We start from the raw sequence: 21,131 nt of genomic DNA on the forward strand, positions 1-21,131 counted from the left end.
TGGAGCTGATGGGGCCGGGGGCTGGGTGAGGGGGCCGGGATGGCGGGGCCGGGCTGGGAGGGGGCTCGGCTGCCGGCGCTGCACGGCCGGGGCTGCCCGGCCCGGCGCGGGCTCAGCTCCCACCCGTGTGCCCCCCGCGCTGCCAGCCCCGCGGGGCTCGGGCGGTGCCGCTCCACTTCTCCCGGAGTTTTCTGCTCCAGTAAACCCCGACCCCGGCTGTGCCCCCGGGCCAGCCCGCCCCGGCACCGCCCCGCCTCCCATCAGGGATGGGGGCACCCCCAAACCCCCTCCCCCGACAGAGACACGAGCCCCGCAGTGTGCAAAATATTTATTTATACTCCAAAAAGGTCTGGGGGGGGGTTAGAGCGGGGACCCCCCGCCCCCATCCCGAGGCCAGCCCCGTCCCGGGAGGGCGGCTGGCGGGGAAGGGGGGTCGGGGGCGGGGAGGGGGGGCTGTGCCGCCGAGGGCACCGCCAAAACGAGTTGTGCCGGTCTCAGCTGGTTCCTGCCGGGCTCTCCCCATATCCTTCTTTTTGTTAAATTCCTCTTTCTTTTATTTATATTTATTTTGGCGTAGAAAAATAAATCGCTCCTCTTTTGGCACCAGTCCTTCGTGTGCAAGTGCAGGTCCCGGGGGGCAGCGAGGCGGCCCCCACGCTGGAAAGGGGGTGCGGGAGCCAGCGGGGGGGTCCCCCTGGCTCGGCTCCCTCCCGAGGGGCACGTTCCGAGCCCTGCGGGCACCCGCGGGGGTGGGCGCTGCCGGGGCAGGGCTGAAGCATCCTTTGGGGACGGGGCTAGGGCGGGGCGCGGCAGGGGACACCGGGGGGCGCAGCCCGGGGCGGGGGCGGCGCGTTCGCTAGCACCGAGGGGACAGGCGGGCGGGGGGTGGCCTGTCCCCATGTCACGCGCGGGGACCCCCCCAGCCCCTCCGCCGGGCTCGGAAATCAAAATCAGCCGCGGGGGCGGGGCGGGGGGGGGCGGGCTACGGCGGGGGCGGGATCTGTGCCCCCAGCAGGTCGTAGGCGAAGATGTTCCAGAAGACGGCGAAGAGCAGGAAGGTGCCGTAGGACAGCAGCAGCACCCACCAGCCGCACTGGTCCTGCAGGCTCTCCTCGTAGCTGCGCAGGATGGTCAGCCCCATGCTGATGCCCACGATGGCCCCCGCCAGGTGCGCCATGAAGCTGGGCTGCGGGCCCGAGGCCGGCAGCGGCGGCGAGAAGCGGAGCCAGACGGCGCGACCGACCTCGGAGCTCACTGCGGGACAGGCGGGAGGCGCTGAGCCCGCGGCGGGACCCGCGCGGCCCGGGGGGGGAGCGGTACTCACTGCACACCAGCGCCAGAACCATCCGCAGCAGCTTGTAGGGACAGCGCATCCCGGCCCAGTTCTGCGGGAAAGGGAGAGAGGGAGGGATGAGGGATGGAGGGATGGATGGATGGATGGATGGATGGATGGATGGATGGATGGATGGATGGTTGGATGGATGGATGGATGGATGGATGGATGATGGATGGATGGATGGATGATGGATGGATGGATGGATGGATGGATGGATGGATGATGGATGGATGGATGGATGGATGGTTGGATGGATGATGGATGGATGGATGATGGATGGATGATGGATGGATGGATGGATGGATGAGGGATGGATGGTTGGATGGATGATGGATGGATGGATGGATGGATGGATGGATGGATGGATGGTTGGATGGATGATGGATGGATGGATGATGGATGGATGATGGATGGATGGATGATGGATGGATGATGGATGGATGGACATTGGATGGATGATGGATGGATGATGGATGGATGGATGGATGGATGGATGGATGGATGATGGATGGATGGATGGATGGATGATGGATGGATGATGGATGATGGATGGATGATGGATGGATGGACATTGGATGGATGATGGATGGATGATGGATGATGGATGGATGATGGATGGATGGATGGATGGATGATGGATGATGGATGGATGGATGGATGGATGGATGGATGGATGGATGGATGATGGATGGATGGATGATGGATGATGGATGGATGATGGATGGATGATGGATGGATGGATGGATGGATGGATGGATGGATGATGGATGATGGATGGATGGATGGATGGATGGATGGATGGATGGATGATGGATGATGGATGGATGGACAGGCTGGCATCAGTGATGCTCCATCACAGAAGTGGGGGCTTCATCCAGAGCTCCATGGACCCCCCTCATGTCCCTGCTCCTCCCCATCCCCACCCACCCATGATGCCACCCAAGGTGGTCCCCCTGTGACAGTGCCACCCCTGATGCCACCCACAGCATCCTCCCACCAACGCTGCCCACCCCACAGTGCCAGCCACCCCATGGCATCCCCCCATAATGTCCCAGCACCTTGCCCAACCCGCAGACAGTTCCCATCCCCGTTGTCACCCCATGGCACCCCCCACCATGCTGCCCACAGCCATCCCCCCTGTCCCCCCTCTGTGTCCCCTTGTCCCCTGGCTGACCATGACGACGTTGGCGAGGTGAGCAGAGCAGAGGGCGTAGACCCCCCCCGAGCCCCCCACCAGGGGGGCCCTCATGTCCGTGATGGAGACGGTGAGGGAGCCTGGGGGCACAGACAGGCCTCAGCATGGGGTCTCCCCCCACAGCATTAATTAATTACTGTCTACATTAATTAATTACAGCCTGCATTGCCCCCCAGCCCCCAGCCAAGTGATGCTGGCACTGCCAGCAGAGCCCCACCAAACTCGGCGTGCACCTCCCCATGCCCTCCCCGGGCTGGTGACAGGGGCTGGGGAGTGGGGACAGTCCCCCCAGGGCAGCACCCACCTGCCAGGACCCCGGCCAGGTAGAGGAAGCTGATGCGCAGGATGCCGTGCACCATCTCCAGGGGCACCCCGATCATCAGCTGCAGCAGGGCGTTGAACCCCAGCTGCTCCAGCCTGCCCGGGCACAGGAGGGGACAGAGGGGGCTCAGCCTGCGCAGCCCCCCGGTGTCCCCCCTGTGCCCCCGGCAGGACCTACCCCACGTGCATGAACATGTAGGTGAGGAAGCGCCAGGCGCGTGCCCGGTGCCCGGGGTGGTAGACCAGGGGGCTCTTCATGTACTCGGGGTGGTAGGTCTGCAGCACCCACTTGTTCAGCCGGGCCCCGTAGCACAGGAACACGATGATCTGTGACAAACCCCGCGGCTGTCACCCCCCTTCACCCCACTGTGAGCCCCACACGGGCACCAGGGTGTCACAGCTGGGGTCACCCATCCCCGCTGCCCTGGGGCGAGTCACACGTGGGCACAAGGACATCACAAACAGGGTCCTCCGCCCCTTCACCCCGGGTGTGAGTCCCCCAAGGGCACCAGGACATCACAGCTGGGGTCACCCATTCCTTCTACCCTGGATCTGAGCCCCTCCATGGGTCCCATCCTGGGCACACGAACACCACGACTGGGGTCACCCATCCCCTCTGTCCTGGGTCTCAGCACCACCATGGACACCAGGACATCACCACAGGGGTCACCCAACCTCTCACCCCACATCTGAGCCCCTCTGTGGCCACCAGAACATCCCAACTGTGGCCACCCACCCCCTCTGCCCCAGCTCTGACCACCCACGTGGGCACAAAGGTGTCACATCCAGGTCACACATCCCCTCATGTCAGCACCAGGAGCTCAGAACCAGGCTCACCCCCTGCCCAGCCCGAGTCTGATCCCTGCCAGGTCCCGGCTATGCCCAGCTGGCCCCTGCCCTCACCTGGGTGAGGGTCACGGCTGCCATGAACACGGGGGGCGGGCAGGTGCGGTGCTGGTAGAAGTACCAGCGCCGGTCCATCTCGCAGGGCAGGATCTCGTAGGCCACGTAGCGGACGAAGCGTTTGTAGATGCCGAGGCCGGTCTCGTCCAGCAGCACGTCGCGGGGCAGCGCCCGCTGCCCGTTGGCGATGGCGCGCTTGAAGCTGCTGGAGCGCTTGCTGCTGATCTGCGGAGAGAGGCCGAGCCCGCGGGGGCAGCTCGGGACCCCCGGCCTGGGGCCACCCCCTGCCCCGCCACCCCCCGCAGCCGCAGCCCGGAGGAGCCCCCGAGGCCGCGCCGCCCCCCGCGCCTGGGCACCCCCGGGCACCGCCGCTCTCTGCCCCCTCCCCGGGGCACGGGGAGGTGCCCGGCGCCCACCCCGGGCTGGCACCCACCCCGTCCCCGCGGCCGCCCGGCACTGACCAGGTCTACCAGCTCCTGGTAGCAGACCTGGCCCTCGTCGTTGCCCTGTGCCAGGGCCACCAGCATGTCGAGCTTGGCGGGGTCCAGGGGCAGCTCATGGCTGTGCACCAGGCTGGCGAAGGTCTCCACGCCGATGAAGCCGGTGTTCTCGGGGTCCAGCTGCGGGCACGGCACGGAGCATCACCGGCGTGCCGCGGCTCCCTGCCCGGCTGGGGACACCTCCCGCTGTCCCTGGTGCCCCACGCCTGGCTCCGTGACGCTGTCCCTGCCTCCCGCAGCCGCCCCGGGCCGTGCCCGGTGAGGTGCCCCGTGCCACGCCGTGCCCCGTGCCGTGCCGTGTCCCCGTCTCCCCGCGGCGCAGCCAACACTCTCCCACTCAGTTATTTCTCGCCGCCAGCAGCCTGCCAGCCAGGAAGCCACCAAGCTAAACACACGCGCAGCCCTGGCACCAGCCTCCTCCTCTCCTCCTCCTCCTCCTCCTCTCCTCCTCCTCCTCCCGCCGCCCTTGCCGCCGGCCGCTGGCATCCACCGCGCCCTGCCCGGGGCTCCCTGAGCCATCCTCGGCGCTCCCAGAGCCGGCCGGGCACCCCGAGACCCCCGGGACAGCGCCCGGGGGCACCCAGCGCCACGGAGTGCCCGACGTGGGACCGCCCTTGGGGACAGGGAGCCCGGGAGGGCACGGGAAGGTGGAGACGGGGACAGGGCACCCCCGGGCAGAGCACAGCCCCTGCAATCACCCTGGGCTCGTGCGGGGTTTGCTCCTTGCTCCTGCCGGGAGGAAATGCGGGAGAGGAGCCTCAGCCTCGTGGGATGGGCAGGAAAGGGAGCGCTTGGGACACGGGATTGTGTCCCCACCGGGTGGGCACCCTGTCCCTCCCTGCTCCCCCGGCAGGAAACAGCCACAGCCCCTTCCCCAAGGGGGTTTGGCTGCCCGGAGCGGGGAGCAGGGTGGGATGAGGGGAGGGGTGGGATGAGGGGAGCAGGGTGGGATGAGGGGAGGGGTGGGATGAGGGGTGCAGGGTGGGATGAGGGGTGCAGGCAGCACTGCAACCGCTCAGCTGCCTCCAGCCCCTGGGAGCAGCCCCAGCCGCGGGGAACGGGAGCACCCGGGTGTCACCCGTGCCCCTGCCCCACAGCCATCACCCCACAGGCTCCACGTGTGTGTGCCACGCCGGGACCTGGCACATGCTGAGCCACCGGCCCCAAGAACATCAAGAGCCCTGCCAGCAGCCAGGGAGCCCCTTTCTGCTTTTGGGGTGCATCTTCCCCCACCCCAAACTCACTGCCACCCTAGGACCCCCCGGTGGGGCCCAATCCCCAGCCCAGCCCCCCCAGCACTGCTCATTCCCGGGGAAGATGCCGCTGGTTCCTGAAGAGCCCGGGTCCACATGGAGTCCCTGTGCCCGAGGGTGGGGTGACACGGGGGACAGCACCGCGGCTCCCGGGCTGGGGGACTCAGCCAAGGTCACAGGAACAGCGGGGGGCGAGTGGGGGATCAGTTCATTTTCCTGATCCCCAAGGAATTCCTTCCCCGTGCCCAGGGGAGAGCGGCCAGCTGGGCCAGGGCTGGGTGGGGATGGAGGGACGAGGCGATGGAGCTCAAGGGGGGCTGGGGGGGGGCCGGGGGCAGCGGGTGGAAACCCCTGGAGGCCCCATCGTGCCGCGAGCGGAGCCCCACGCCGCGCAGCGCTGGTGCTCCACGGCCTCATCCCGCAATCAGGTCACGGGGGTGGGCGCAGACCCCCGCCTCGCCGGCGGCGCCGAGCCCACGGCACCCCCGGGGCTCCATCCGGCCCCCAAACCCCGCCGGGGCTCCGCGCCCAGCACCCCCCGTCCTTGAGGGCGCACGGGCAGGATCCGACCCGGCGCTGACGGAGGGAGAGGCCACAAGTGAGATGAGCGGCGCGGTCTCAGCGGCACAGGGCGGGGGGGGCCCCAGGGCGGTGATGAGGGGCTCCGAGGGGCGCTGGCGGGGCTGGCACGGCCCCTCTGGCCGCCCCGGGTGGCAGCGCTGCCCGCTGCGCGCCAGCCGCGCCCGGAGCTGCGAGCAGCCCGGCCCCAGTAGCGACCGATGGCCGCTGTCCGGCGGCCCCCAGCGCAGCCCGGTGCCCGGTGCCCCCCGGGCGGCCTCACCTGCTCCTGGATGAGCTGCAGCAGGGAGCTCCTGTCCATGCACCCGGCGGGCTGAGGGCTCCGCCGCTCCCCCGCGCCCGGGGCCGGCGAGCCGGGCAGGGGAGCGGCGCGGGCGGCGGGGGCGGCGGCGGGGGCGGCTCTCCCCGCCAGCCCCGCGTTGCGGCGGGCCCGGGAGCGAGCGGCGAGCGGCGGCGCCGGGAGCCGCCGATGGCAGCGGGGCGACGGCGGCGGCGGGGGCGGGAGCGGAGCCGAGCGGAGCCGCCCCCGCCGCAACGCGCGGCGCAGCGCCCCCCCCTCCCCGCACCCCCGACACCGCCGAGCGGGGAACCGGGACCCGCCCCGCCCCGCCCCGCCGGCAGCGCCGGGACACGGCACGGCACTGCCCACACCCGGCGCCCGCAGCGCGGGATGGGGCCGGCATCCCGGTACGGCTGCGGACATCCCGGTACAGGTGCCTGCATCCCGGTACGGGAACCTGCATCCCAGTACAGGTACCTGCATCCCGGTACTGGTACCCACATCCCCATATGGTAACTTCATCCTGGCGTGATACCTGCTTCCCACTGTGGGGTCTACATCTCAGTATTGGCACTCACATCCCAGTACTGGTACCCAGATCCTGGCCCAGCTCCTGCATCCCAGAGCAGCTCTGTGCATCCTGCTGTGGGTACCTGCATCCTGGTCCCCATGTCCCAGCACAGGATCTGCATCCTGGAATGAGAACCTGTGTTCCATTTCCAGTACTGCATCCCAACACAGGTACACGTATTCCTGTACCCACATCCTGGTACATGGCTTTGCAGCTGCCCCCTGCTAGAGGAATCCATATCCTGGTACAGTACCAGCACCCCAGAATGGACACCAGTGCTCCAGAATGGACACCAGCATGCCACCACCAGGTACCTGCTGAATCTGGCACAGGGGATTGCAAACATTCCCTCCATTCTGTCCCTGCACGCACAGGCCAGCACAGTCTGGGTACCTCCCCCATGGCACAGGGGTCACAGAGCCTCTGCTGCTGTCCCTGCCCCAGCACAGTGCTCATGGGACAGCCTGGCACTGGGACCTGGAACTGGCACCTCTGTGGGATGTGCCCAGTGTCACCCAGGCCAGGCTCCCCCGGATCCCCAGGCAGGGCAGGGGTGTCCCCAGGACCCATCCCCGGTACCATCCTCACTTCCAGAGCCGTGGCTCAGCCGCTCCGAGGTGCCCAGGGAGCTCTGGGCTCCCCTGCCCATGCAGGTCCTGCCCTGGGGACAGTGTGTGGCCACGGCTGGGTCCCACGGCCCCGCCCCAGCCCCGTGCCCGCCCTCCAGAGCTATAAATACCCACGCGGGCACGGGGGCCGCGGCTCCCGGGGGACCCGGCCTGCTTTGGAGCCACCAGGGAGCACCGCGTGTCCCGTCCGCCCTGGGATCGCTCTGGGCAGCACGGCTGTCCCCCACCCTCCCTGTCCCTGGCTGCCCGTCTGGGAAGGGTCTCCTCTCCTCTCCCACCCCTCAGCCCAGAGGGATCCCCCTCATGTGGGAGCAGCCCGACCCCATCCAGCAGAGGGAAGAGGCTCTGGAAATTCCTCTTCTCTGGCTGCCCCCACATTCCCTGTGCCCAGCGGCCGTGGCTGAGGCTGCAGGGACAGAAATAGCTGAGGGAAAAGCTGCCATGGGAAACAGGAGCAGGCAGGGGAGGTGGCACAGCCCTGGGAGCTGCAGGTGCAGCGGGGAAGTGACTGCAGGGAAGGGGAGCCCCAAACCCCACACGAGGACGGGCACAGATCCACAGCTCCCAGGGCAGCCAAGGCTCCCCCTTCCCGTGGATCCCGGGCACAGAACCACGGGATCCATCACCTCCTCCCCTGTCTCTGCACCCTGGCTGGCACATGTTGTATGAGGATCCGTGTCCCCAAGCACCAAGGAGTCCTGGCCAGCCCCAAGGCTTGTCCCACCACACCACACCAGGCCCTAAATCCCTGTGATTGCCCTCAAAGGGTCAGCCCAGGCTCTCGGGGTGGCCCTGCTCCCCCTGCAGCCCGGGCAGGGACGAGGGTCCTGCTCTCCAGGTGACACAGGACACGCTGTGCAAGCGCAAGGTGTGTAAAAATTTATTTTGCTGTAGAGAACAAACCTAAAACATTACAGCTCCAGCAGATGTGGAGCAGGGAGACACCAGGCACGGGCCCAGCTGGCAGAGCCATGCACGGTGGGCACAGAGAAGGACATTGAACAGAGGGATGTGGCCCTGGCAGTGCCAGGCACCAGGGGCCAGCAGCGAGTGCGTGCCCGACTGGCAGAGCAGCTCCAGCACAGGCAGGGACACCTGGCTGGCCACGCTGGGGACAGCAGGATGGGGACACCACCCTGGGGCTGCCCCTGGGAGAGACACCAGTGCTGCCCAGTGATTCCTCCATCCCCTCGCTGGCTCCAGGCCACGATAAAACATTTAAATAGACAAAACATGGAAAAAGCAGCTCTGGGTGCTACCCAGGATCTGCAGCTGCCTGGAGACCGACCCTGAGCATGCTGGGGAAGGCCAGGCTGGTGGCACTGCCAGGCCGGTGGCACGGCCAGGGCTGATCCAGGCTCCCCTGGGAGGCCAGGAATGCAGGGATGGGTGCTGGCCTGGCTCTTTGGGACTTGCAGACAGGGACACTGTGGGGCTCTGGCCCCAGTGGTGCTGAGCTGTCCCAGTAGATGAAACCAGCCCAGGTGTGGGCAGGGGACAGGAGACAGGACAGGAGAGGAAGGAGCTTCCAGTGGTGCCAGGAGATGCAATGCCCAGAGCCTCACGCTCCAGACAGGCCCCACAGAGGGGACAGCAGGTCACAGGGCCTAGGGCACAGCGTGGCACCAGCTCAGTGATGGCACTGCCATGGAAAGACTGGGCACACAGGGGGCATCCAACGCCCTCCCAGTCCTCACCAGGGCTCCTGGAGCCCTGCAAACACTGGTGGCCATGAACACTGGTGGCCAGGGGTGGGGAGGGGACGGGCCAAAGGGGAGGCAGGAAAGGATGGACCCAGAGCCCGAGCCTGGCACGCTGCAGGGCTCACAAGATTTTCGTGTAGAAACAACAGGAAGGAGCTCAGGACAAACCCTGGTTGTCACTGTGCCCCCTCAGCTCAGGACAGCAGCAGGAGGGGCCAGCCTGACCCCACACTGGGCTGGGGGTGTCAGTGCCTGCCCTCCCTCCCCTGCCGGCGCTGGCTGAGGGAAAGGGGGACAGGAGCTGGAGCTGTGCCCCAGGGAGCTGCAGCCATGAGCTCATCTGACAGCTCAGCTGCTGCTGGGGCTCCCACAGGCCCCGGGAGCGTCGTGCCCTCCAGAATTGAGGGCACCAGCACAGCCCTCAGGGGAGGGGATGTGCCCAGTCCAAGAGACACTGAAACACTCATGTTTGAGCTTAAAAACAAGCGTTAAAAAAACAGAACAGAATAAAAGATGAGGGTGATCCTCCAGCTGCTGGTGAGGCAGGGCTCTCCTGGCAGAGCTGCCTGCCCTGTGGCCACGGGGGCCAGGAGGCCACAGGGGGGTGCCAGGGATGGATCCTGCTGGTGCTGGGGGGTCTGGCTTCACTGGTCCTGCAATCCAGGCTGGGGGCAAAGGATGATTTCCTACCAGGGGCCCGTTCAAGGTCCCTCTGGGCGTCGCTGGGGACGGGAGCTGGTGTCACGGGGACGGAGCGGGGCGTGGCTGTCACTTGTTCTTGGCCAGCAGGCGGTACAGGGTGAAGCCCACCAGCGCTGTCACTGCTGCCCCCAGCGCCACCCGCAGCCAGAAGGACGCCACTCCCAGCTCCACGGCGTTCAGGTGCCTGCAAGCAAACACAGGAGAGGCCGGTGAGTGTGGCTGTCCCACTGCTCCCACCCTACACAGGGAGGCTGGGGGTGCCAGGGGGCGAGCCCAGCACAGGGGAGAACAGCCCAGGGGGAATCTGAGAGATTCCCAACCCTACAAGCACAGCACTCGTCACCCAGCATCACCATCAAGCCAAGGGAGTGCTGTGGGATGTGGCTGTCCCCTCCCTGCCCTGGAAACAGCTCACCAACACCTAAATAATTATACAGGTATCTGCCTTTCTAGGTCAAGCTGCCTTTCAGCTCCCCGTGCACGGAGAGCCGGGATGCCACCACGGGGACACTGGTGACAGGGACCAAAGGGCAGCGAGGGCCAGGCCCTGGTGCTGCCCCAGTGCACACACTCCTCCCCAAACACGTGCTGTCCTGCACTAACTGCTCCTCTCCTCTCTCTCCCTCCATCCATAATTCATTCCCCACTACATCGGGGGAGCACAGCCAATCCCCGGCCCTCCATTACGCTGTTATTTATTTATACCACATACCCTAAGATATATTAAGAATATTTAAATTTTAATACTGCAGAGGGGAGGGAAAAAAAAACAAAACGTCAGCTCTAAAAATAAAGTTGTTTATGGAAAAGAAGCTGGAGGGAAAACTACTCACTAGTAATCCCATCCTGCCTTCCAAGGCTCCCACACGCTCTCCCCGCCAGGGCTCGGCCCCTGGAGCTCTGCTCGCCCTTCCCGGCCCTGGAGCAGAGGGATTCCACTCACAGGGATCCTCCTCCCTCCCCACAGCTCCCCTCACCTCCCGTGACCAGCCTGCTGCTGTCCTACCCATTCCCAGCCCCTCTGGGGGGCAGTTCCTCCCAGAGAGGCTGTGTGACAGAGGTCTCGCTTCACTGACCTCTTTTTCAGTCTGATCCATCTCATCGGGAGAAAATAGCTGCCACCCCCCCCGTGGGCCTTGGCAAACTAAGCTGGCTACTCCTCTTCAGCATTTTTTATCTTAGGCTTCAAAAATAAACACTTCTGTGGCAGGATCTATCTACTAAATCTGCCAGAGACATACACACAGGCAGATGAAAACCTCCCCCTTCTGCAATTAGAGAAGAAGTGGCTTTTCTGTTTCAATTATTTGTATAAGCAGATCACAGAATCACAGAACCTGGGAATGGTTTGATTGGAAAGCAACCTTAAAAGCTCATCTTGTTCTTGTCCCTGCCATGTCCAGGGACACCTCCCACTATCCCAGGGTGCTCCAAACCCCAATATCCAGCCTGGCCTTGGGCACTGCCAGGGATCCAGGGGCAGCCACAGCTGCTCTGGGCACCCTGTGCCAGGGCCTCTACACTCCCCCCCCACCAGGGAACAATTCCTTCCCAATATCCCATCTAATCCTGTCCTCCTTCAGCTTAAGGCCATCCCCCCTTATCCTGTCACTGCATGCCCTAGATGCCGCCAAAAGCTGCAGAGAAACCAAAGCAAAAGCAACGTGGCAGAGGCAGGGCTGGGACACAGCCCCCTCCCCAGGCTGTGCTCCCAGCAGAGCCCCCCACGGCAAGGATACTAACGGGAAGGTGGCAGCAGTGGCCAGTTTGGTGTAGACAGCAGTGCTGGGTGGTCCCTGGCTGTGGCAGGAGAAGAGGAAGGGTGGAGGGAGGCAGTGCTTGTAGCAGAACTCAGCTGGGAAGAGGCCCGGCTGCTGGCTGGCTTCTGGCAGGTCTGTCTTGGAGGCCACGAAGACACAGGGGATCTGGCTGTCCACGTAGTGTTGCTGCAGAGGGAGAAACCCCAGCGAGGGGTTAAGGACCAACCCGGCAGAGGTGGGGCTGCCACCAAGGCTGATGTCCCCCATGCCCCTGCTGAAGTCTAACAGGTTCCTGTGGCTGCCCAGGACCCCAGTGCAGTCCCCCAGGGTCCCTGCCAGCTACCTTATAGATGCTGGCACAGTAGCTGAAGGATTTGGGGTCGCTCAGGCTGTAGATGAAGCAGGCCACGTCACAGGCTGCGTCCGACGGCTTCGAGAACGTGGTGTCAGCACTGACCTCGTACAGCTGCAGCACAGGGGACAGGGCTGTGGCACTGCAGTGTCCCAGGGGTCTGCTGCTCCTCACACCAGCACAGGGACCATGCCAGCACAGCCACAGCCACAGCCCAGCCCCATGTGCCAGGGCACGGGGACACAACCCAGCCCTGCCAAGAGCCAGGCCCAGCACAATGCCCTGCCCTCCCAGACTTACTATGAGGTACTTCTCCTGGCCATTGACCTGCACTGTGTTGATGGTGTAGAGGGATGGCTGTCCTGGCTTCTCCCTCTGGGCCTGTCACAAGGAAAACACCATCTCAGGCCGTGGAGCCAGGAGCTGGGTGAGGGACAGGGTTTCACACTGCCCCGAGCCCCCGTGGCCTGACAGCCCCTGAAGGGCAGCCAGGGCCTGTCATGAGATGTGGGGCTGTTCCCAACAGGCAGGGAAATTCAGCACTGCTGTGGTCAGACCAGGAAAAGGCACAGCCCCTTGGGACAAGCAGAGGGAGCAGAGCCACTGCCTCAGCCAGGATGAAGGACACCAAAGCCACCAGCACAGAGGGGTGTGAAGCATGGGCAGGGAGGGCACCACACGGGGTGCCTGGCCAGGGGCAGGGAGGTGCCACCACAGGACAGATCGCTCCAGGACCCCCAGCTGTGCCTCCTGCTCTGCCCTGGGAGCGTGGCCAGGCAGGGAGCAGCCACTCACCGCCAGGCTCCTGCCGAGGAAGGCCTGCAGGAAGGCAGACTTGCCTGCACCCCGCGCTCCCAGCACCTTGCACAGGAAGACATTCCTCTGGGTCTGCCCTTTCTCCAGGTCAATCCTCTTCTCCCGGGTCACTGGCAGGAGAGAGCGCGGTGAGAGCCAGGAGGGACCCGAGTTGTGACAGAAGGGGAGGGCATGGCTGTACCTGTGAGGGCCTGGGTCTGGGAGTCCTGCTCCGAGAGGATGGGGTAGCCCAAGTAGCCCAGGCACTCCAGGCAGTGCCGTACGTCCAGGTAAGCCACGAGCCTGGAGAGACAGCATGCCAGGAGGGTGAGCAAGGGCTGAGTGGTGTGACCAAGGGCCAGGGAGAGGGACTGAGCTTACGTCCACTGGCAGAGGAATCCATGCAGGGAAAGCAGGCCTTTATCAGTGGTGCATACCGTGTTGTAGAGCTCGGGGCCCCAGGGCACGCAGGGGAACACGCTGAAGAAGTTCTGCAGCTCTGTGGGCGACAGGGCTCCATCCTGGTCCTGCCAAAACACAGCGAGTCACCAGGGGAGGCAGGAGCCAGCCCGTGCCCAGAGGGGGCCCTGCACACGGGCACATCCCCGCTGTGCACGGGCACAGGGATCCTGTCAATGGCAGCAATCGATCGGCCGCAGGGAGGCCGGAGCTGGGGAGCTCAGAGCCTGTGCCTCAGGGACTGCCAGCACTGCACAACAGCAAACATGCTGTGGGATGGCAGCTGCAACCAGGCAGGACTTGTCCACGCCCAGCCCACAGCCCTGAGCTGCTGTTCCTGCCATTCCTGGAGCCAGCTGTCCCACAGCAGCCTGCATCAGGCCAGCCTGGCCTTCCACAGGCCAACTCAGCACTCAGGCTGCTGTGCTGAAGGGGACCTGCTGGCACCTGGGCACCCAGGGATGTGCATCCATTCAGTTCTGCCATTCCCCATGGCCACAGAGCTGATCTGGACACACAGGGATGTGTGTCCACTCTGTTGCCATTCCTGAGCCACTCTGTTGTCACAGAGCTGCCATACCCCAGATGCACATCAACATCTGAATAGCCAGTCTGAGCAGGTGCATGCTGATCCAATACATCCCCTTCTCCCACTCTCCAAGAGCCCGAGTTTGGCACAAATGTTGCTTTCTCTCCCTCTCTCCAGCCTGGCAGCCCTCCACCAGGCTGGCAGATGCTGGTGTTTGGTCCATGGCTGCTGGCCAGCAGCTGTGCCAGCTTCCCTGCCCGCCTCCCTGCCCACTGCCCTGCCTCCCTGCCCACTCCCCTGCCTCCCTGCCCACTGCAGCCAGGCACTACAAGGGCCATGCCAGCTTGATGCCTACTCAGACCCAGTCCCTCAAAGTCCAAACTGCCCTTTGGCCAAGAGTAGTGACCAAAGCCCACGTTCCTGAGCCCATCAGACTACCTAGAGCGTGCTGTGGCCACTTCCTGCTCCCAAAGCCACCAGAGAGAAAATGCTGTGGCAGAGGAAAGCCCTTCCCTGGTGCTCCATGGGCTCCCTGGCACAGAGGGGTGTTAGGGGAGCAGCTGTGCCCAGGTGAGCAGGCCCAGCAGAGCATCCCCTGCCCTGCAGCCCCTGCCCTGCTGCCCACCTTGTCGTGCTTCTCAAAGAGCCTCTGCAGGAACTGGTATCCCAAGTGGTTGAGCTCCGTGGAGCAGCCGGGGGGCACACGGATCCTGTTGGGAAAATCATGGAATTATTTAGGTTGGAAAAGCCCTCTATGATGGAGTCCAACTGTTCCAACACTGTCAAGGCCACCACTGACCCACGTCCCCAAGTGCCACGTCTACATGACTTTAAATCCCCCCGTGATGGGGGGACTCCACCACTGCCCTGGGCAGCTGTGCCAGTGCCTGATAACCCTTTCAGCAGAGAAATTTTTCCTACTACTCAACCTAAATCTTTTATCTTTCATATCCTATTCTCCAGTTCAGACACCCAAATGAACCTCCTCAAGCACGGAACAAAGGGCAGTGTGAGCACACTCTCACGCAGTGTGTGAGCACATCTTACTCAGGGGAAACAGCTCCCCACTCCCTCCCTGCTCAAGGTCAGCTGCTGCCTCCAGGCCTGGCTATTCCTTGACACAGTCCCTTTATTTTGGGGAGAATCCCCTGAGGATGCACAGGGGCCTTTCCCTGGCACATCCCAAGCAGCCCAGGAGGTGATGTGGCCTCGCTTTGCCTCACGCCCAGGGCACAGCAGTGCCCCGGGGTGCCATCCACTAGCGTGTCCCTGTCACCTCCCTGCAGCCTGCTCTCTGGGAAGAGGAGGAGGCAGCTCGCAAGCCAAACCCTTCCATTCCTGCCAGCTCCCCATCTCCAGAGTGGCAGGGAGCAGAGAGGAAACAGCGGTGCACAATCAGCCGCGAGGGCTGTGCTGACAGCTCACTGCTCCCGAGCCCTGCCTCGCTCAGCCAGGCACACAGCAGCCTCCAAGAACCCCTTGCTGATGTCAAGGCAAGTCAGGATTTCATTCCCCACCTTCCTGTCTGCCTAAATCACCAGCCCCAGGCCTGCTATATTTGTCCCTGACCCCACGTGTCAGCTCCTGCCCCAGGGGAAGGCAAGGACTGCGAAGCTGACCCCGACCTCAGGGCCCAGAGCAGCTCCTGGGCTGCAGGAAGGATGCAGCCAGGGGCTGGGCATGCTGAGCCAAGCACCAGGGCAATGTGGCCCCCTGGCAGCCCTGGACACGCACTGTGGGTACAGGTAGTCATCTGTCAGCTCCAGCTCGTCGTCGTAGCCGAAGCGGCGCAGGATGGTCCAGGTGGTCTCGTGCCGGCCCCTCTGGATGAAGAGGGTGTTGAGGAAGAGGAAGCCTGCAGGAGAGACCAGGGGGCTCAGCCACAGTGGAGTCAGCTCAGGCTCAGGAGTCCACTCATCAGCCATGCTTTCCCTGGGAAAACAGACTGCTGGGACACAGAGCCACAGCAGGCTTGCTTTAACAAGAGGAACTAACTAGGCTTGGAATGAGAGCCAGGAGGCTCAGGCCAAGGACAGGGCCCCTGGGATGGCTGAAGGAGGGTCCCCTGTCCCCTGGGAAGGAGCAGGGAGCTCTCTGGCTGTTACCATTCAAGGTGAGGCCGTTGTCCTGCACCCCGTCTGTCGTGTTCTTCCACACAACCATCTTCACATCCTCCAGGGCCTGGGGAGCCAGGGGGTTTCCAAAACAAGACTTCTGCCTCCCAAGAGAATGAAGGTCATTGTCAGAAAAGCACTCAGAGAGCACAATCCTGTCTCATCAGGTTCCCTCTCCCCTGGCAAGGAATGGGGTTTTAGGGAGGGAAAATCCACCCAGCTCATGGATTTGTGTCTTATGCCTTGACAAACCCCTGCTCTTCAGCATCCCAATAACTTAGGGCTCTCAGCATCTCCAGAGCCTCCTGGTCTTCCCATGGCAGAGCAAACTCAGCCCAGGCTTAGGAAGATGGAACCCAACATGCTCAGAGATGCACCCTGCAGTGCTTCAGCTGTGCCACAGAAACACCGAAGAGGAACGGGATGGCTGTGCCAGGAGAGGGGCAGCCTCCCTGCTGGAAAGGGAATGCCAGGCACTGGGGAGCTCCTCAGCTCTGCAGCCATCCTACCTGGAAGTAGTTGAGCTCATCATCACTGAGGATCTGGTTGTTGTCCTGGTCCGAGAGGTTGAAGATCCGGGTCAGGGCTCGAGCACAGGCGGGTTTGAGCTGCAAGGACCAAGCACGGTGACAATGACAGGGCACCAGCCACAGCCTGGCCTTCCTCCTGCACCCCACACACAGAGGGCTCCTTTCTGCACTTCCAGGCCAGTACCACAGCCTCCTTGGAGGTGGGAATCATGGAATCATTAAGGATGGAAAACAGCTCCAAGATCTGAGTCCAGCTGTTCCCCCAGCACTGCCAAGGCCACCACTAGCCCACGTCCCCAAGTGGCACATCCACAGAGCTCTTAAATCCTTCCAGGAATGCTGACTCCACCACTCCATCTCTGCCAGTGCCTGACCACCCTTACCAGGAAGAAATTTTTCCTAATATCCCATCTAAAGTCAGGGAGGACAATCCATGGGGAATTTTTCTTCCAGACCCTCCCCTCCACAACCAAGACACAGCCTGGAGCATGGAGGCTTCTGGCCCAACACACCCAGTCTGTCTGCCCAGCACAGGAGATGGGCACTGCTCCCTTGGCCTGTCTGTGCCAGCCCAAACCCTCCTCCTGCATTCCAAAACCTCCAGCCCAGAGCAGTGTGGGGGAAGGAGACTCCCCCAGGAGCCCACCTGCTTCTCCTCCGGGTCATAGAGCGGGGCAGTGGGGTGCAGCACAGCTTTCTGGGCGTAGTAGAAGAGCTCAGAGATGTTCTTGAGGTTCTTGGCAGAGCACTGGGGATTCAGAGGAAGAGACAGCCCTGATGAAAAGGGCAGGAGGAGGATGACACAATCTCCCCCAGCCAGACTAGCTGTGCCACAAAGCCCAGAGCAACATTCGTCCACCATGAGGAAAAATCCAAAGGGACAATCTCCTCGGTTTTGCTCTGGTTTTGCTGTGCCCATTCCACAGCCCCAGAAACAGCAGGGCCTGTGTGAAGTTCCAGTTAGAGAGCCATAGAGAGCAGAGACAGAAAGCTGCTCCTTGGCAAGGGGTAAAGGCCAGAAAGGCCAAAGGACAGGCTCTCAACCCCTGAACATGGGGACATGTGTAGAGCAGCATCATCAGGGCAGCACTCCAGGAGCACAGAGGCTCCCTGACTCCCCCCAAACCAGCATCTCAACCCCTCAGGGAGGCTCTGCTCAGCCCCAGCTCCCTCACCTCCACACAGGTCTCAATCTCCGAGAACTGGTTCATGATGGGCAGGATGACCTCCATGGAGCTGCCCACCTGCAGGTCAGACTTGTTTCCCACTAAAATAATGGGGGTTCTAGGAAAGACACAGAGCACAAGTGAGGCCACCCCCTCTTGATCTGTCCCAACCACTGGTGCTCCCATGGGCAGCTCAGGGAGGCCCCAGCTCTCCTCTGCAAGGTCCAGAGCAGCTTTCCTGCCTCCCACAGCCAGGAGCATCCATCTGGAGAAACAGACTGCCTGATCCTGCTTATGCTTTCACCCAGCAACAATATGCTCAGGAGCCTTTAATCCAGCACAACAGCCTTCTGCCCAAGAGATCCACACACAGAATAAAGCTTCTGTGCTCCCAGACCCCCCTGGCAGCCTCCTCTCCCTGTATGGCTGAGAAGAGATCAAGGGGGGAGAAGGATCCCTCCCCAGTGACCCCCTGCCTCCTCTGGTAGAGGAAAGTGCCTTCTGCTCTAAGTGGTCTGGCCACAAACCACAGTCCTGGAATGGTTTTGGCTGGGAGGGACTCTGAAGTTCATCTCATCCCAGCCCCTGCCACAGGCAGGGACACCTCCATTAGACCATGGCTCCAAGCCCCATTCATCCTGGCCTGGATCAAACCACAAAGCTGGTTTGCTCTCAGTACCCCCAGAAGGAGGTGAGGATGGTGGGTACTCTACAGCCCCCAGAATCCCCCCATTCTGCACCCACAGATCACACCCCACACGGTACCTGGATCCCTTTTCAAGTCCCCCATTCACCATGGGGATCCACTTGGTGCGAATCTGGAAGGTGAGCAGAGGGAAAGGGCTGTCAGCACAGCCTGGGGAGGGAGAGGCAGCTCCCAGCAGGCAGGAACAGGGCCCTGCAGCCATCTGCTCCCCGGCATTCCCTCACACCAGCAGGCAGAGCAGCCCCAGGGATGCTGGATGCCAGCACCAGGATGCAACAACCTGTTGTCCTGCTGTGAGGGAGCAACCTCGGGTGGGGCTCAGCTTCTGCTTGCAGGAATCTCTGACCCAAAATCCCAAAGAGCCAGGGGCTATCAGTATGTGCCCACACCACAGAGCAGCATGGAAACCCCAGCACTGGGAACCCCCTCTGGCCCTGCTGCTGCAGAGGGGCCGTGGTGGGGACCCATTACCTTGTCAATGGTGGCCTCCTTGGTGACATCGTACACCACACAGACCACATTGGCCTGCAAGAGAAACAGGAGGGTGGTGAAGGGGTCCCTGCCACACTCATGGCAGCAGGGAATGGCCAGGGCTGCAGGGGGAATGGCCAGGGCTACAGGGAACACCAGGGCTCCAGGGAATGGCCAGGGCTGCAGGGGGAATGCTGCCTGAGCTGCCAGGGAAATGCACGTGAGCACGGACACGTACACAGCCCCCTGTGCCCTCAGCACGAGCCACGAGCTGCTGGGAGCAGCTCTTCTGGCTGAGGAACTGCTGGGAGCAGTTCCTCTGCCTCGGGAGCTGCTGCTCCCATGCCTGCTGGCCCAGATCCCCCTCCCACAGCACCGTGTCCTGGCCCTCCTCCCCTCCTGACCCCCTGCAGACACGGAGGCTTTATGGGAAGCAGACAGGAGGGATCACTGGTCCTTTCAGCAGAGAGTTTAATGCTAATCCGAGGACACACAAGGGTTTAGGCAGGATTTCCTGGAGCCATTTAAAGCTTCTGTGTACTCCTGCTGTCTGGGTGGAGGGAGCAGGACCCCCGTGCCCACCTCCTCGACCGTTAGCCACCGGGGTTGGGAGATTAAATAGCTTTGCTCACGTGAGAGATGTTTTATTATCCATAATTAAAAGGTCCTCATGCCTGCAGAGTCAAGGTTAATCCCAGGGCAAAGAGCAGCTGGGTCCAACCCAGCCAGACAACTTAATTATTCCTCCATGGCTGCTCTGAGGGCTCCCTCATCCCTCCCTGCCCAGTGCTCCTCAGGGGCTCCAGCTCCCAAATTAACTCCTCTGTGCCAGGGCTTCATCAGGCAGCCACACATATCTAATGCAGGGAGCAGGGGTCTGGCCCAAACCCAGCAACTGCTTCTCCCTCTTCTAGTCCATGGGGAATATCCCGAGGCTGAGAGCAGAGTCTGCTCCTGCCTCCTCCTCCTCCTGCCGTGGGCAGGGAGCTGCCCCTGCCACTCGCCTTCTGGAGGCTCCCGGAGGGCCTGGACCAGCCACACACAGCAGCTTACAAGGCAGAGCAGGATTAAACAAGCCTCTCAACAAACCAGGAGCATTAATCCATGGATAACCAACCGCCTGTGCCTCTCTGGGTGGCTAACAGGGAGGGGAGGGACCAGCCATGTGTCCCCTGGGGACCACAGCCTGCTGTCCCCATCCAGCCAGCCCTGCTCACCTTGGCGATCTCCTCCTGCAGCTCCTCCTCCGTCTGCTCCGACTCTGGAAGGGGAATGGAGCCATCACCACCTGCCCAGGCAGGGGCACCCCGTCCCAATCCCTCAGGCAGGCCGGGAAGGGGAGAAGCCAGGCAGGACAGGGCCCTACCTGAGTAGTCCACTATGTGCGTGGGGACCTTCTCAGGGGTGACATCGGCCGGGATGGTGATCTCCTCCGCCCGGGGGGGCACCTGCAAAGCCAGCACAGCCCTGCAGCCAAGCAGCACAGCTGACAAGGGACCTCAGGGCCACTGCCAGGGCAGGACGAGCTGTGGATCTCAGATCACTCCTGGCCCACCAGGCTGCAGCAGCCCCCTCGAGGTGCAACTTCCACCTGCCTCCCTCACACGAAGCTCCTGATCCCGTGGAGATCAGCCCTGGGCTCCTCTGGGAGCAGCGCTGAGCTGGGTGTGTGGGCTGGGCTGAGAGCAGGGAAGGGGTGCAGGGCTGGTCCCCCCAAACCCCTGAGCTGCTGCTGCCCAGCACAACACCATGGAGGACACATGTGGGCAACAGGAGAAACCATCTGAGGCTCAGGGAAAATGTGCCTGGACACACTGATCCCATTTCCCTACCCAAACTGTGCTGGAACAGCCAGCTGTTGAGGGGCACAGCTGGCTGGGAGCTGCTGCTCACAGTGGCCTGGCTTGGAGCACCAAACCCATCCCCAGAGGGTGCAGCGGGCAGGGAGTGGGGCTGGCCCCTTCCAAGGGCTCTGTGGTGGTGCCAGCCCTGCTGTGCTGGTGACAGAGACCCCAGCAGCAGCAGGTGGGGCCCTGGGAGGCACCAACACCAACACCCTCCTCAGGGCAGAGAGAGCTGCAAGTCAGGATCAGCCCCCAAGTCAGAATCAGAGCACAAACGAGGAAAGCACCACCTCAGCTGGAGCTCCGTGTGGTCCTCACTGACCTCACCTGAACCTGCCCCGTGGCTGTCACAGCACCTCCCAAGAGCCCCACGTCCAGCGGGGACACTGGGGACAGAGCTGGGGGCCCGGGCCGGGGCTGCGCGCGTCCCCTC

The 21,131-nt window shown here is 63.2% G+C and overlaps 2 protein-coding genes across 6 annotated transcripts in view; both read right to left on the reverse strand.

The window, feature by feature from the left end:
* Positions 1–313: 313 nt before the first annotated feature.
* Positions 314–6,586, reverse strand: RHBDL1 (rhomboid like 1). The gene is made up of 8 exons (XM_064390274.1): positions 6,350–6,586; positions 4,217–4,375; positions 3,756–3,980; positions 3,031–3,179; positions 2,836–2,948; positions 2,511–2,611; positions 1,325–1,385; positions 314–1,254 (listed from the first exon to the last, which is right to left on the reverse strand). Exons 1-8 carry the CDS (start codon positions 6,386–6,388, stop codon positions 983–985), a joined length of 1,119 nt encoding a protein of 372 aa, XP_064246344.1. The 5' UTR covers positions 6,389–6,586; the 3' UTR covers positions 314–982.
* A 1,837-nt stretch (positions 6,587–8,423) lies between these two features.
* LOC135281468 (mitochondrial Rho GTPase 2) overlaps positions 8,424–21,131 on the reverse strand; it is a 47,723-nt gene continuing 35,015 nt past the window's right edge. For all 5 annotated transcript variants that reach the window (XM_064390333.1, XM_064390329.1, XM_064390332.1 and 2 more), the window contains 17 exons: positions 20,221–20,302; positions 20,072–20,115; positions 18,855–18,908; positions 18,443–18,495; positions 17,687–17,795; positions 17,158–17,259; positions 16,491–16,589; positions 15,973–16,081; positions 15,602–15,722; positions 14,493–14,577; positions 13,261–13,406; positions 13,082–13,182; positions 12,880–13,010; positions 12,385–12,465; positions 12,076–12,198; positions 11,716–11,918; positions 8,424–10,156 (listed from right to left, as the gene is read on the reverse strand). In XM_064390333.1, coding sequence (XP_064246403.1) covers positions 10,039–10,156; positions 11,716–11,918; positions 12,076–12,198; positions 12,385–12,465; positions 12,880–13,010; positions 13,082–13,182; positions 13,261–13,406; positions 14,493–14,577; positions 15,602–15,722; positions 15,973–16,081; positions 16,491–16,589; positions 17,158–17,259; positions 17,687–17,795; positions 18,443–18,495; positions 18,855–18,908; positions 20,072–20,115; positions 20,221–20,302 — 1,761 coding nt within the window. In that variant the 3' untranslated portion in view covers positions 8,424–10,038. The remainder of the gene's footprint in view (positions 10,157–11,715; positions 11,919–12,075; positions 12,199–12,384; positions 12,466–12,879; positions 13,011–13,081; positions 13,183–13,260; positions 13,407–14,492; positions 14,578–15,601; positions 15,723–15,972; positions 16,082–16,490; positions 16,590–17,157; positions 17,260–17,686; positions 17,796–18,442; positions 18,496–18,854; positions 18,909–20,071; positions 20,116–20,220; positions 20,303–21,131) is intronic.

Source organism: Passer domesticus, chromosome 15, assembly GCF_036417665.1.
Source record: "Passer domesticus isolate bPasDom1 chromosome 15, bPasDom1.hap1, whole genome shotgun sequence".
In the NCBI taxonomy this organism is placed as follows: Eukaryota; Metazoa; Chordata; class Aves; order Passeriformes; family Passeridae; genus Passer; species Passer domesticus.

What these genes read in the sequence shown, in the direction of transcription:
- RHBDL1 (XM_064390274.1), bottom strand. Translation starts at nt 6,388, where the DNA reads ATGGACAGGAGCTCCCTGCTGCAGCTCATCCAGGAGCAG. An exon ending in CAGCCGTGACCCTCACCCAG is followed by an intron (nt 3,180 to 3,755) that starts GTGAGGGCAGGG and finishes GGTTTGTCACAG; the next exon opens with ATCATCGTGTTCCTGTGCTA. An exon ending in CCTGGCCGGGGTCCTGGCAG is followed by an intron (nt 2,612 to 2,835) that starts GTGGGTGCTGCC and finishes CTGTGCCCCCAG; the next exon opens with GCTCCCTCACCGTCTCCATC.